Genomic DNA, 15609 nt, shown 5'->3' on the forward strand with positions numbered 1-15609 from the left:
ACCAGGCCCAAAGTCAAGCGAGAAAGCCAAGCAGGAGACAGCAGATGTACACAGAGCAGTGGGACTACAGCTGAAAAGTATTCACCCTTAGAAAGAAAAGGCTCTTAGGGTAACTAGTTCAAAATCCCACTAAACATAGTACTCAAGTTTGTCTAATTTGTCTCTCTTCACCCAATAGATAGTTATCTGGCCTAGGTTTGAATACTTCCAGGCCTGAGAGGCTCACTATTTCTCTCACCTCCATTGTTGATCAGCTCTACTTGTTTCAAAGATTTTCCTCAATCAGAGATAAATCTGCTTTCTGATACTTCTGCCTAATCTCCTTTCTGCCACTTGCGATAAGATTTTCCAAACTTGCTGCACATCAGAATCATATAAGAAGCTTTTAGAAAAAATACAGTGAGAATTCTAAGGATCCATTCCAGACTAACCAAATGACAACTGTAGGGCTGAGGCTCAAACACCTTCCCCTCTCCTCTGGCAGGCTACCAATATGCCAAGAATGTGATTGTCTTTGGCCCTGTTCTGGTTAACACTGCATACCACTTTCCTGCCTGGGGTCTTTGAGAGTCGGTGGTTAAAATACTAGGCCAAATGTGTCCTTGTGAAGTAATCCTGTGTTGATCTAGACTGCTGGGAGTTGGGAAGACAAACCCTGTATTTGTTGTTAGGAGATGTAAGTTTCTGGAAACTATCAAAGCAGACTCATTCAGGTCAACCCTCGATTTGTAGCTGGTTGTGGTGAAGGGAGGGCTCTGGCATCAGAAACACCAGTATGCAAATAATCCTAGTGGTAGCGTTCGTACATGTGTGCGACATTAGAGGACCCACTCTTCATCTGAACCCTAGCTTCCTCGCTACAAAACAGGAGGAATAGCCCCACACAACAGAGTCATCAGCATAATTGTGGGGACAAGAGTTCACTATCACCCCCCCTTTCCTTCTACCCCTTCTCTTCGAAGGCTTCTCTCCACCCAGGGGCACCTTCAGGCAATCGTGGGCATTTCTCAACCCTACTTAGTCACAAAGCAGAGGCTGTTTCCCCAAACTGTTCCTTCTCTTTCTGTAATGGGCGTGGACAAGGCTGCTTCTCTTTAAATCTCTATCTGGGAGACAGGAGGAAAGGAGGAGGGGGCATTCCAGGCTGGGGAATCAGAGGCAGGCCAGAGCAAAGCCTGGCTGAGGAGCAGGTTACCTTCCTGTCTGCCAACCTGTCAGCCCAGGAAGCGAGGGTGTGTGTTAGACAGAGATAGCACTGTTAGTTGATATCTGTTCAGCAAGAGTGAGATTAGAGCTTCCTCATTGGGTAACTTTGGTCAGTTTCAGTTTTCCCATAACATGCCAGTCTGACATGCCCGCTTCCTCTACAGAATTAGGGAGTGTCAGGGGAAGCCCTAAAGAGAAATAACCCCATAGTCTTTATGAAATAAGATAACACCCAAAATGGAAAGCCATTAACACCCATCCCCTTAAGTACCTGCATTTTCCTCCAGGCCAGCACTAAAAAAAGGAGAGGAAATTGTGTCACTGTCACAAAGCAAGGAATGGAGAGAACAAAAGCTGACACCCATAGTGGCTCCACTTCCAAGTAGGCAGTGGGCAGGGTGGGCCAGACAGTCCTGGTCAGGTATGGGGAAGCCCAGGAAGGAAAGGCTTGGAGGTGAGTGCAAGAAAGGGATTTCAGAGAAACCAAGGCCCATCAGGGAGCAGCCTCAACCAAGGTCACACAGTTGAGACTAGAATCTGGATCACCCAGATGAATGTCAACCGTTCTGGTCCAGAAGCGCCCGTCTCATTCTACAGGCCCAATGCAACTGAAAGACTGGTGCTACTGCCTGGATCCTGAGCCCACCCTATCTGGTCCCTGTGGAAAACTGGCTCTGATCAAATTTTTACATCCAGAAGACAGCGATATTTCAATCTTGACAGTTTTTATATAAAGTACTACAGATCCTACCTTGAGTACCTTGAGGGTTTTAAAAGGGAAGTGTAGAAGAAACGAAACCTTAAATTTCAATGTCTGTGTCTGTAAGATCAGTATCATTCAATCCCTGAATCCTGACTACTGTTGTGACCCCAGCATCTCCCATGTCATGGCATTTATGAAACAGCAATTATATGCAAAGCACTACAGTGTACAGAAACATAATCTTACAAGAAATTAATTCTGGAAATGAATAGTGGTGGTAGCTGCACAGCAATGTGAATAATACACTTAATGCCACTAAATTGTGCACTTAAAATGGTTAAAATGGCAAATTTTGTGATGATTATATCATCACAATTTAAAAAAATTTTTTAAAAATCAAGATCCCTGCTCTCTAGGACTTTATATAAAGGAAGCTGGCTCACATTATAGGCCAATGAGTGCCTCTAGAATGCGTGGAGAGATTAATCTTGTCAGATAAGAATGTGGAGCATAATACAAGGCAGCCCATGAGAAGTGTCACAGATTTAAGTGGCCTGAGAGACTGGCAATCAAAGGGGACAGTTTTGGAGCTCAACCAGCTCAGCAGATAAATGCTGACCTAGAGACAGCAGTGTGAAAGGCTCAGGAGGCATGGGCAAGCCCAAGACCCAGAGAAATTGTGAATTCCAGGAAAAGAAAGCTCCTTACCTTTACAACCTTACATTAGCTTCCCGTGAAATGTGGCATAGTTTTAATTCTATCACTTTTAATCAAGGGCTCACAGGAAGGAAAGACATAAAGACCACCGACCACGCTGTGTAAAGCTACTGTGTTGATCACTAACGCTTCCCTAGCCGGTCAGGCCCTGGTAGGGTTTAGTGTCAGGAGAAAGTCTAGCTGCACAGACACATTGTGCTTCCTGTTTTAGGCCAATGGGATGAAAATGACTGACTCAAGGAGAGTTATCCTTTTGGCCTTGACTGTCAGAAAGCTTGGAGCTCCATCAAGTTTGTTTAATTTTAGAGACAGGGTCTTGCTCTGTTGCCCAGGCTGGAGTGCAGTGATGCAGTCATGGTTCACTGCAGCCTCAAACTCCTGGGCTGATCCTTACGCGGCAGCTTCCCAAGTAGCTAAGACTACAGGTATGCACCCTTGTACCCAGCTGGTTTTTTAATTTTATTTTTCTGTAGAGACAGGATCTCACTGTGTTGCCCAGACTGGTCTCAAACTCCCGGCCTTAAACAATCCTTCCACCTTGGCCTCCCAATGTTCTGGGATTACAGGCATGAGCCACTGTTCCTGGCCTGTCAAGTTTTTCAGTAATCATCTCTGCCCATTTGATGACTTTTGTTCTAGAAATCTTTTTACTGAAAGCTAAACCAAATCACCAAATCATTTTAGTAAGCAGGCAGATAATATATAATACATGAATAAGCACATGTTCATCAGTCATATCTACAGGGCACACCCTCCTGGTATAGAGGTGAATTCAAGTGATCAGATAGGATAAGAAAGTTACTCCACAAGCACAGAAGCTTCAAAGCAAAGGATGCAGGATGCTTGGGGAACAGCCGAACTTTTTCTCTCTAGTCTTGGGATATTTCTAATTTAATGTCTAGAACCGTCTCTCCAGGCAGCCCTAGATGACCACAGCTAAAAATCCTACCCTTTAGCTTCTAGACCCTTGAATACCAACTAATTGAACTTTACCTTTCTTAACATTCATCTTCTTGTCCTGAAGATACAATCAGGTCATCTACATATTAGGTCAACACTCCTACTCGGCCCCTTTGACAGAAACTTAGAAAGGACCATACCTTGTGGAAGTCAAGGGCCTTATGACTACTCTTGTTTGCTTTAAATCAACCACAGTCAAAACAGGGTGGTGGGATGGGCACAGTGGCTCACACCAGTAATCTCAACACTTTGGGAAGCTGAGGCAGGAGGATCACTTGAAGCCAGGAGGTCAAGGTTGTAGGGAGCCATGATCGCACCACTGCACTCCATCCTAGGCAACAGTAAAGACTCTGTCTTTTAAAAACAAACAAACAAACCAGAGTGGTGCAGGAGACAGCACACAGCAGCAAGAATGCACCGCCTACCACCACATGCAACCACACAGATGAATCTCAAAATACTACCACATGCAACCACATAGATGAATCTCAAAATACAGCAAAATGCTGGGTGAAAAATGCTAGACACAAAAGGCCTTTTATATGCTATATGAGTCTATTTACATTAAGTACAAAAACAGACCTATACTGTTAGTCAGGACAATGATTACACTTGGTAGTGGTAGTGGGTAGGAGAACATGGGGCTGGTTCAGGTAATGATCTGTTACAATATCTGGATGGTGGTTACCCGCTGCGTTCAGTTTCCCATGTGCAATTATCCTTTAATTCAAAAGACACTAGAAGAAAAAAAAGGCAGGTGGCACTGACTGGGCCCTAAGTTTATCCACTATACACGGTCAAGGAGCCAAAGAAGATTAAAGAGGTCAAAAGAGGCCAAAGAGAGATCCAACATTTAAATCTGGCCACACAAAGCGTTCCACTGACTGTGCTGACACATGCTTGCAACTTAATTTCAAAAGAATTTCATATTTCTGCATTATCACTTTGCCACTGTTTTACCACAAATCTCTGACAAGAAAGCTAAGGCTTGAAGAAGTCTCTGAAACCACAGGCCTAGTCCCTGGAAGGCCCACAGCATCTGGTGACCAGCCGAGTGAGTGCCCTAACCTAGGGCACAGGTGTGCCCATCAGGGAAAGCCAGGCAACTGCTGTCAGTGATCTCATTAATAATAATGCCCTCACAGACTCCTCTGGGGAAGGCCAAGTCTGTACATAGAGCAGCCAGTTTATTGTATAAAGTTGCCAGGGCAGGGACAGATGTTTCTGATTTAAAAAAAAAAAAAAAAGATGAGCCAGGCGGGGTGAAGACACATAGCAGAACATGGATTCTGTAAGTCTCCTGTCCTCTGAAAGCCCACTGACTGAAACTGACAAATCTGCTACGCCACTTCTTCAGATGGGACAAGGAGCTTATCCTGGCTGGGGCAGCCATGCCACCTCAGGCCAATGCCAGCTCTGACGCACCACAGACTCACAAGCCCGGGACAGCGGGTAAGTGCAGAGCTGACCAGGGAGGCATATGGGCCACTCCTCCAGGATCCTGTTGCAGCTTTGTGAGTCACAGAGCTTCCTGTTCTTCCAGTTCTCACTCTGAGCTGCATCAAGTTACAGCCACACAGACCTTAGGCAGCAGCACCTGTCCCAAGTCCAGGAGATGAGCATTTGGGACACCCAGCCCTGGGTCCTCCTGTCCTCAGACATTCTGTTCTGATTACAGGGCAGCAGTGCAAAGGGGGAATATGTCCCAGATGCATGTGACCATGGCACAGTTCACCTGCCAACAGACATTGACTGAGCGCCAAGTTGAGTGTGCCAGGGCTGGGCCCTGAGGATACTGGGATAAAGGAGACACCAGCCTCTGCCAGCAAGGGGCTCAGTCCATTAGTAAGAGACAGATCGTTAACAAGTAATTACAAACTGACAGTGAGGGCAGACAGTGGGTAGTTTCTTTTACTGTAATAAAATATAGATTTACGATCACTTAAATCACATACATCAATGTGAATCTGAGAAGTGTTTATCTTGAAAAGGTTAGAAATTTGTACATGTTGGCCCCACTGCCCGGAATGTCCCCTCCCCTTGTCTAACAAATTCCCACTTACCCTCCATAGCCCAGCACAAATGGCCTCTCTCCAGTCATATCGGCAGCTATCTCAATACTGGAGATACGATAGGTGCTTAAGAAACCTTTGCTATGGGAACACCAAAGAGAAAAGTTGGAAAAGCAACTTGGTGAAGGGGAAGAGCAGAATACTCCCGACTGACCAGGTGCTGTGTCAGACCTTGCTCTTCAGGCCTGAGCCCACACTGTAAGGGATCCTGACAGTAGCATGGTTTCCTCCCAATCTACCTGGCTAACCTGCCTAAGATGCTAGGTCCCCTAGGGGTCAGACTCCACCTACCCCTGGACAGCCCCAGGCCAGGGACCAGAATCTGCCCCTGAGCCTCTTGCCCTACAGTGGCATCTGAACTCCCCACTCCTGTCTCCTGCCAGTGGTCCACCTGCTGGACCAAATGCCTTTGGGTCTGTCCCAGTCTGCCCCATCCACCCCAAGACACACCCACCACAGGAAAGGTACCCACACTTCCCTGCTTACGCAAGACAATCTCAATTTACACCTGTGGTCATGGCATAACGATTGATAGTGCTTTCGTCCATTCTCAAAAGTGGCCCAATTTGGGCAATTAATTAGAGCATCCCCCTAAATACAACTCACTAAGTAAATCCTGACTTTGCTCTTGGGAAACTGACACCTAAAATGGTAAGAGTTTATGCTACACAAATGATGTTTAAAAAAAAAAAAAAACATGATGGGGATCAAGAAACTGGGTTCCAGATCTGGGGCTTATCCGATGTGAGTAAGCTTGGGCTGGTCCCTTAGTACACATCACCTGGTTTCCTTAACTGTAAAATGAAAGGTTTGTTTGGACTACATGGTCCCAAAGGTCCCTTCCCAGATGATACCTGACTCATAACCCCATGAAACTGAAACATAATTTGCCATCTCTAGTTGTCCCAGCAGCTTTGTGCTAGGGGTAGAGGGCACTGGCTCTGGAGTCAGGTTGCCTGGGTCTGGATTCTGGCTTGCCCTGGGGCAAGGTTCTGTCCTATTCTGTGCCTGGTCTCTTCATCTGAATAATAGATAATAACAGGGCCTACCTGGAGGGCAGCTTAAGGGCAGCCGGAGTTACTACACACAGAGCTGATAAGAGGCTACAGGGCTTCACGGAGGAGGTTGAGACAGGAAAATTTGGAAGGAAGCAGGAAGAGGAAGTCCCTCAATTGGGAAAGAAGGAAAAGTGGCAGCTTCGAATGCCCTCATTAAACCCTAATTAAAGCTGTCAGATGGTTCATCTGGCTTTATTCCTTCATCAGACAATATGGAGATACCAGAAGGAAGGGATTGAGGAAAAGGCCTTTTACAAACATGGACCACCTCCAGGCATCCAGGCCAGAAATAGTGGAGAGGCAGGAAAGCTGGGTGGGTGAGAGGTGGGTGGGCCCCAAGGGCTTCCTGGGCCAGGTTCTCAGAGCCTGACACACTCTTCTGGTTAACACAGAGATAAGATTTAACTAAGGTGGGAAAGAATGTCTGGGAAATGCTTTGCAATCCATCAGCAAACAAAATGAGTGACCACCCCTAAAAGAAGGTGGTATTTTAGGGGAAATGATATTCTCTGCTCACAGGAACAGGACTAACACTCCCGACTCCTGACCTGTTCAAGAGGTAGGATGGAGGGAATGGGTCCACATGCAGAATCCCCCGGGGCTTTGTCAAGAACCCAGGGCACCCTGGGTTCAGCAGGAGGGGACACATTCAAGAGCCCAGGGTCTGTATATGAGGGGCAAAGAGCTGTCTGCCAAAGCCCAAGATGGCCAGGGAACCTCACCCAATCTGCCAAAAGTATGTGGGAATGGCCATTCCCTTCAGTGAAACTCCAGGGGTCGGTGAGGCCAAACCTATCATGGTGGGTCCTGTGACTCTTCAGCACAAGGCACTGCAAATGATTTCCCCTGTGGAAAGCCAGGGTCTGGGAGAGATATGAGGATAGGCAAACAAGTATTTAACTAAAGGCGAACTACACAGCAGAAGAAAATAAAATCCCAAGTAAGCAGCCTCCGCAACCGCCCTCTGAAGCCTCTGCTCTTCTCTGGGTTAGTTACTGGGGGAAGAGAGGCTAGGTTTTTCCAGCAAAAAAAAGCTGGAAATAACACTGTGATCATTCAGCACAGCTGTGTCTCCCATGGCATCTCAAGGATGTTTCCACCTGAGGAGCACCAATGTGCCAGGCATCCCAGAGACTTTGAATGGGGTTCCCCCTTCCCTAAAGAACCAGAAGAAAAGCAATTTAGAGGAAGAGCTTAAGGATGGATCTCCCACACCCAGGAAAGCGAAGGTTTTAGAAACCTCTACAAATGGGTAGTATAGGGAGGACACATCCTTCTTCCCTGGCTTCAGGAACTTTCCATTCTTCTGCCTTCTCTGTCCTCCAATTCAATCCAACATCAGACAGAGACACAAATGGGCCCGACACCACTTACTCTAAAAGAAGCTCTTGGGAATTATCCAGGGTAAAGAAGGGCCTCTTTTTGCTCCTGTCCTGGAAGACAGTGCAGTGGGATATCTCTAAGAGTGTGTCTCTCGGCCGGGCATGGTGGCTCAAGCCTGTAAGCCCAGCACTTTGGGAGGCCGAGGTGGGTGGATCGCCACATCAAGAGATTGATGGGGTTTCTACTAAACCCCATCTCTACTAAAAATACAAAAAATTAGCTGGGCATGGTGGTGCGTGCCTGTAATCCTAGCTACTCAGGAGGCTGAGGCAGGAGCATCGCCTGAACCCAGGAGGCGAAGGTTGTGGTGAGCCGAGATCCCACCATTGCACTCCAGCCTGGGTAACAAGAACGAAACTCCATCTTGGGGGAAAAAAAAGAGTCTGTCTCTCATGTACAGATGCTCTTCAACTTACAATGAGGTTATGTCCCAGTTAGTAAGTCAAAAATGCATTTCATACACCTAACCTACCACCAAACACAACATAATGCCTATTTTACAATAAAGTGTTGAATATCTCATGTAATTTACTGAATACTGTACTGAAAGTGCAGAACAGAACAGTTATAGGAATACTGAAAGTACAGGTTCTACTGAATGCATATCACTTTTGCACCACTGTAAAGTCAAAAAATCATTAAGTTGAACCATTGTTAAGTTGGGGACCATCTGTGCCAACACTTAATACGTAAAGCATTGGCTTTATGTCAGGCAGTTCTCAGAGCTTCACGCCTATTAACCCTCTTTCTCTCTAATTCTTACAACTATTCTATTAAAGTGTTATCCAAACAATCCTTGCATTTTATAAGAAGAACAAACTGAGGCCTCGAGAGGTTGAATAACTGGCCCAAGCTCACACTTGCATGTTACGTAGAAAGCCAGAGTTCAACCCTAGGAAGCCTGACTCCAGTTCATCAAACAGCCTCTCCCAGTAACTCTCAGGCTGTCCCTCGGTGGATGTCACCAGCTCCTCTCTTCTGCTCCCGGGCTCAAGTGCCTTCTGAGCTCCCATTCCACCAGCTCACACGCCTGTCTTGTTGGGAAGCCTGGCTCATGCCCAACCTCCATGGAAACTCCAGCAGCACCAGGGTGAGCATCTCCCAAGGACAACTGAGTAGACTTCTCTTGCTGGCTTTCTGGAGCACTTGTATGCCCACATTTTTCTGGTTGAGAACACAGAAACAGCAAGTAGCTCCTGCAAGGGACTGTGGGCATCTGCAGATTGCTGTGGTGACCTCATCTTAAGTTCATCTTTTGTAAAAGCCCATTTCCCACTATGATGGTTCCATGACATGGCACACTGTTGAGAACTCGGCTCTGATCCCAACTGGGGCTTCTAAGTTGCTGTATGACCATAAGCAATACACCTGAAAACTGAAGGGGGTGGGGGCATGGACCATGTTCTTCTAAGGCAGTTTCTCAATCTTGACGCCGTAGACATTTTGGGCCAGGTAATTTTTTGTTATGGGGAGCTAGCTTGTGCATGGTGGGATGGATATTCAGCAACATTCCTAGCCTCTGCTCACTAGATGTCAGTAACACACACTCACCCAAACCTTTGTGATAACCAAAAATGTCTCCAGACATTGCCAAAGTCCACTGGGGGTAGGGGAGTGGGGGTTGGCAAAATTACCCCTAGTTGAAAACTACTGCTCAAAATGAAGAATTTTTAAGACAGGCTTTGTCTCTGGAAATTGAGTAAGGTGGAAATTCTTGCTCTTTCTGATAGGCTGGGATAGCCCCTCACAGGAAAAAATAAAAAGTATCTGTCCCAAAATGTCAATAGCACCAAGGCCGAGAATACTGCTTTATAAAGCAGAAAGAGCCACTCCAGTGCAAGGAAGCATGGTGCATGATGCACACAGCATGATAGGAAGACATGTCCAGTAAGCTGTGGGATTTAATTTGCCACACCCCAACCCCCACGGCTTTCAAAAGGCAAAGATAGACAACACACAGTGATGGAAACAAACCAAACCTCCTGACTTCAAAGCTCAACGATGAGAATGAGGAATCTCTTATCAAGATTTGGTCTTTTAAACCGGAAGTATCTGAACAAAGGAAGCCAGTTTTCTGGGGCTCCGAGGTCTTTCAGTTCATCAGATCTCCTTACTCCCATTGCCAACTGTGGTTTGTGTTGCTCTGATTCCCCCTGGAAAAGGACCTCCAGTTGCCCAAATTCCCCAGGGTACTGGAAAAGTTCAACTTTGAAAAGTGATGTTAAAAAAAAAGTTGGCTTTGGCTGAGCTCAGAGGGATGTTAATTCATTCAAAGGTAGAGAAAAAAGTACTTCTTAGAGCTCTCTGAAATAGAAGTTTGGCAACATAAAACAAAGGGATGGTTAACAAAAGCTGCGAAGTATTCCTACTACCATCAGTTGTCTTCTGAGCAGAGAAAGGGACAGAGTTAGGATACTAAGATGTTACAAATTGAACAAATGGAGTGAACTGAACCTGTTAATGTCAGTTTGCCCAATCAAAATTAACAAAGACAAAAATAATCTTATTAGGGTTTTAATCAGCAATTCACTCTCGATACTCTAATCTCATGTATGGAGACTAATGGCACACAGTACGTGTCCAAATGTGCCAAGGTTCCTTGAGGCCTCTAACTCCCATCCCACCCATGGTAATTCACTCTCTTTTGACTTAGTTGGCCATAAATTATCTCTTCCTGGAGCTTTATCTCTCTAGACAACTGAGAAGTGTCTGAGTTTCTGTCTTCCACATCACACTCAGAGGGCCTGGTGCTCCTGTAGGTTCTTAAGAAAACATCAAAATTCTTGGCTTTCTTGACTCTTAGGGTCTCTGTTCAATCCTTCGCTTCCAAGATATTCCTCTCAAGCCCAGCACTAAAGGTCACCCCTTGCTCATACAGCAAGGAGTCTACATGAGCTATGTCTATTACAGGATTCCAGTGCAAATGCCACCAGTGTGGCATTTTACTAAATTATTAAAACAATTTAGTCAATGGCCAGAGGAAGGAGCATATACTTCATTTTATTTCTATGGTTAACCCTGATTCTCATTCTTAACAGACAAAATCCTGCATCTTGTATATTAATTTACCTCAGTTAATAGAATCCTCTTTCTCTCCACAGGTAGGACATACAGGCTTGATTGCTGAAGGACAGGAAATTCTCCTCCCTTTCTCTCTCCCTCTCAGGACCAGCCTCAGGCCATGCTTTGGATGACAGGATAGCTGAGAACTGCCCTTCCCTCTAAATGTCCACCCACATACCATCCCTTTAGCCTAGGACTAGCCGCCCCACCCAGCTCCTCTACTTCCCGCAGCCCTCACTTAGCTTCTTTCTCCAGGAAGATCTCCTCCTTCACTTTTGTACTCATTCAGCACCTCACCAGTGGCCAGGAACTGGGGCGACAAACTTAACAGTCAAGATTCTCCCTGCCTGAGGAGAATCGAGGAAGGAACCTGAACAGAAAACTACCAACTCTAACATTATGGTGGAATGAAACAAATGTCATGCAAGATTCAAACACACTTATGTCAGCACACAGGAGCGGGGGAAGGAGGCAGAAAGCAAATTGAGAGGAAACAGCATTTGAGCTGGAAGGGGTTAAGTGAAAAGAAGCCAAGCAGAGTTCAGGGCCACAGAAATGGCAAGGGCAAAAGGACCTATATGAACAGGCAGGACAGAGGAATGAAAGGATGGAGAGGAAGATGAGGCTGAGCTGGAGGGTAGAAGTGGGAAGCAATAAAGAGCTGTAGAGAGCTCCTGAAAAGATCCAGTCTGGCTCTAGAAAGAGACTACAAATAGGGACACCCACAGGAGTCCTCCAAGGTAACTCAGAGACTAGTTGACAAAGTTAGAGAGTTGATGAAAATGAATCCAGGACTCTCAGCCAGAATAGCCAGAGGGAACAGTGTCACTGATCAAACCAATAGAAGAGCTAGCTCCATCTGTGGCCATGCTGGGTGGGGGTGGTGTCAGCACCCATGAGTGGGCACAGGCATGGGCCAGGAGAGCCTGCTCACATTCCCCAGAGACAGGCGAGTACGTGCTCAAGAGCATGGTGCTCTAAAGCCAACTGCATGGCTTCAATTCCCAGCTCATACATAAAAGCTGGTGACCTTGGGCAAGTTACCCTGGGCCTCAGTTTCTCAAAACAGGGATGCTGATAACACTCGGTCTTTGTCTCATGGTATTGATTTGAATGTTAATAAGCTGACATACCTAAAGAGCTTAGAACAGTGCCAGGTACACAGTAGGTGCTCTGCTGTCACTCCTGAGTTCCAAAATGTTGCAAAAGTAAGCAAATAACTCTTATTGTCATCTCGAATGCCTCAAAACATGGTCTTGTCCATCAGGAGACAAGTGACCTCGCTGGGCAGGGGTGAACCCAAGCCTTCCATGTCATCAGACTACAACCCAGAATACGTAAGATGATGTTATCACAAGGGGATTTCAGAAGGGTCCACATCAAAAGGTCTTTTCAAAAGACTCTAAAGTTATACTCAATACTCATTCCTCCCTCTTAAATCTTCTTTCCAATGGCAGCTCAGAAAGATGATTCCAAGATATTCTCTGAGCCTTTCTCTGCTTTCTTTCTAACTGCCATTGGAATCAAACAGGTTGGCTCACCTAAGCTGGGAGACCCAGGTTCTGACACCTATTGAGTTAAAGGCCTGATTCAATTCTGCCCCCATTGGTAGTTTAGAAGAAATACACCTAAGTGTCCTCAGGGACACTTCTCAAACTGACAGGTAAAGAAAAGAAGCCTACAGGAATGACAGTTGCACACTGCTGTGCTTAGTCATCACAACTCCATAAAATGGACAAGCCTGCTGTTATTATTGGCATTTTACAAAAAGAAACGGGCTGTCCAAAGAGGCTCAGGGTCCTGTGGTTAATAAACCACAAGAGAGGAACTACAACTCATTTCCAGATATCCTGGCTAATTCCAGTTCCACTCTGGGAGCCGAGAGATGACCCCCATTCCAAGACTGAGAGCGGTATAAGGCCACCAGGGCTCCAGTCCTAGTGCCCACCTCTGAATTGAGGAAGAGTGGATTTATGCAAGGATTCGAATGTCCTGTGTAATACAAAAAGAACTCCCTGAGATTAATGATCCTCCACTGTGTATTTTAGGACTTGCCAAGAGATGATAGCCTTCCCAAGAGTTCTTGGAAGTTAAGAAGTTACCAAAATCCTGCCAGTTCAAAGACACTTTTTTAAATAAACTGAATTAAGGTGCAGAGGCGGGGAACCTGAGGTTCCCGGCTGGGCCGGAGGCTCTTTCTTATGCAAATGACCCGGCTGAGGTGAGCGCTCCGCTGTCCGGAGCTGCGGAGCGCGAGGTGGGCACAGACAAGACGAGCACTAAGACAAGAAAAAGCTCGTTTTCGGAAGAACACAAATCTTAAGGAATTAGTTGGAGAATAACAGCCGTTTACAAACAGTAAAACTCAAGTAAACCAACCGCCTCTGCTCGCTCCTCTAGACTGAGGCTGAGTAACTCTTGCTTTCCTTGGAGGTTCACCTGCCATCACTACATCAAAGTGCCTCCCATGCCCTCGGGACCTCCAGAATGGGAGTACGAGCAGGTTGTCGCACAGAACGATAACGTCAAGACATTTTCCAAAAAATGTGTTCCCACCAGACATTGATATTTCAAGTATGTAATTGAGTAACGCTCAGTTGCCTCCGGCTCTAAAACAACTCCCTCCCCCTAATCCCTTCCCAACTTGTCCCCTACCTCAAATCGTAGCCCTGGCCCGGACCAGGAGCCAATCCCTTATCCGGGGCCCTTCAGAAACTCAATTCTGAGAGCGCCCCTAGCCCAGCTCGTCCCCGTCTCCACCCCCACACCCCGAGGCGGGGAATGTGAGGTTCCCAGCTGGGCCCTAGGCTTTCTTATGCAAATGACCCAGCCCGGGTGAGCGCTCCGCAGTAGGGAGCTGCGGAGAGCGAGGTGGGCGCAGACAGGTTGAGGCCTAAGACAAGAAAAAGGTCATTTTCGGAAGGACACAAATCTCAAGGAATCCAGGAACGCGGGGGATTGGCCCTCTCCGAGTAACTTTTGGAGCAAACCAGAAAGAAACCAAAGCCTTCCCCTGACTCGGAGGCAGGCCCTGGGACACGAGGCGGGGCGGTCCCGAGGCAGATTGGGGGGGCGAGGGTTAGTGGGGGACGCCCGTCGCCAAGCCTCAGCTCTGGGCGCCACAGTTCCGGGGAGAGGGCGCGGCGGGCAGAGCTCCTCTGCCCCTTTCCTACACCTTCCCGGGTCAGCTTCACCCAAGCCTATCCTCGCGGGGCCGCGAGGGAAGAGGAGGGAACCGCTTGTCTCCCTCACGCGGTCCGCCAGCGCTGACGGCCCCCGGCGGCTCCACGCGGCAGCTGAGCCGCCTACCGCAGCCACGATTCTCCCCACGTGCTCTCGCCGGAACTCGCGCTGCTGAAGGGGGCTCCCTTCCACGTGGGTGCAGCAATCCCAGACCACGTGTGGGGTGACCAGTCCCTCCAGTAACCGGGAAAAAGGGGCTGGGGGAGAGAACGTGAGCGCGTGCCAGAGAGCTGGGAGGGAGGGAGCTAGGCGGAGCGCGACCCCGGCTCCCCGCCGGCGCTCACTCGCCAGCGGTGCCTAGCGGACGTGGCTCCAGGCGCCCCGGAGTGTCCCGGCTGCCCAAACTTTTTCCGCGTCCCGGGCCCCAGGTGGGAAGGAAGCGGGTCCCCGCAGGGTCGAGGAGGAGACTCCCGGAGCCCACGCCACTTTGCCGGAGCCCAGCCCGCCGCCCTGCCCGCGCCAACTTACCTTCTGCACTTGGTCGTGGTTGAGCTCTGTGAAGAAGTAGGCGAGCAGATGCGAGGCAATCATCCTGTCGCGGCCCGACGGCGCAGAGTTGGGAAACCGAGGCGGGGGCGCGTGCGGAGAGACGGGCGGCGCGGTCCGGCTGCTTTGTGCCGCGGCTAGGCTGCCTGGCAGGGGGCTGGGAGTCCTGGCGGCGCACAAAGAAGGCTAACGGCGAGGGTGCGCCCGGCTGCCTGGGGCACGGGTCTCCGGGGACGGCGTTTTGGCGTCTCAACTGCTAAAAGGCGCCTCAGTACCCTTCTGGCGACGTGTCGGCTTGTCCCACGTCAAGGCGCTAACTTCGGCCACAGGCTCACTGAGCCTCAACTTGAGAAGAATCGCAGCCGGGCTCCACTTGGGCAATGGGACCTCTCGGCTCACACGCGCGTGGCTCCCGCCCGCGGATCTTAGCTGAGTGACAAGATGTTGCCCGCGGCGGCCCAGGACTCCTGCGCTGGAGTTTCGTGCAACAATGTGGCTTACTGAGGGGCGGCCGGCCCGCGGGCCTCCAAGTCCGTGACGTGCACACGCCCATTGGCTGCGCGGGGAGGGTGTGTGCGCCGGCGGGCCGCCCGCCGCGGCGGTGCAGCCAATCAGCGCTCACGGCTCGCGGGCGCGGCCGCTCCGACACCCGAGCCGACAGACAGGGAGGCGCGCCGGGGGCGGGGGGCGGGGCGCCTGAGATGGGACGTGTGGTCCG

General features: G+C 48.6%; 1 protein-coding gene across 1 annotated transcript in view; it reads right to left on the minus strand.

Annotated features, from left to right (window-relative positions):
- Positions 1-15393, minus strand: part of HK2 (hexokinase 2) — a 58684-nt gene extending 43291 nt beyond the window's left edge. Inside the window, exon 1 of the mRNA XM_002757585.6 lies at positions 14874-15393. Coding sequence (XP_002757631.3) covers positions 14874-14936 — 63 coding nt within the window. The 5' untranslated portion in view covers positions 14937-15393. The remainder of the gene's footprint in view (positions 1-14873) is intronic.
- Positions 15394-15609: the final 216 nt, after the last annotated feature.

Source organism: Callithrix jacchus, chromosome 14 (assembly GCF_049354715.1).
Source record: "Callithrix jacchus isolate 240 chromosome 14, calJac240_pri, whole genome shotgun sequence".
In the NCBI taxonomy this organism is placed as follows: Eukaryota; Metazoa; Chordata; class Mammalia; order Primates; family Cebidae; genus Callithrix; species Callithrix jacchus.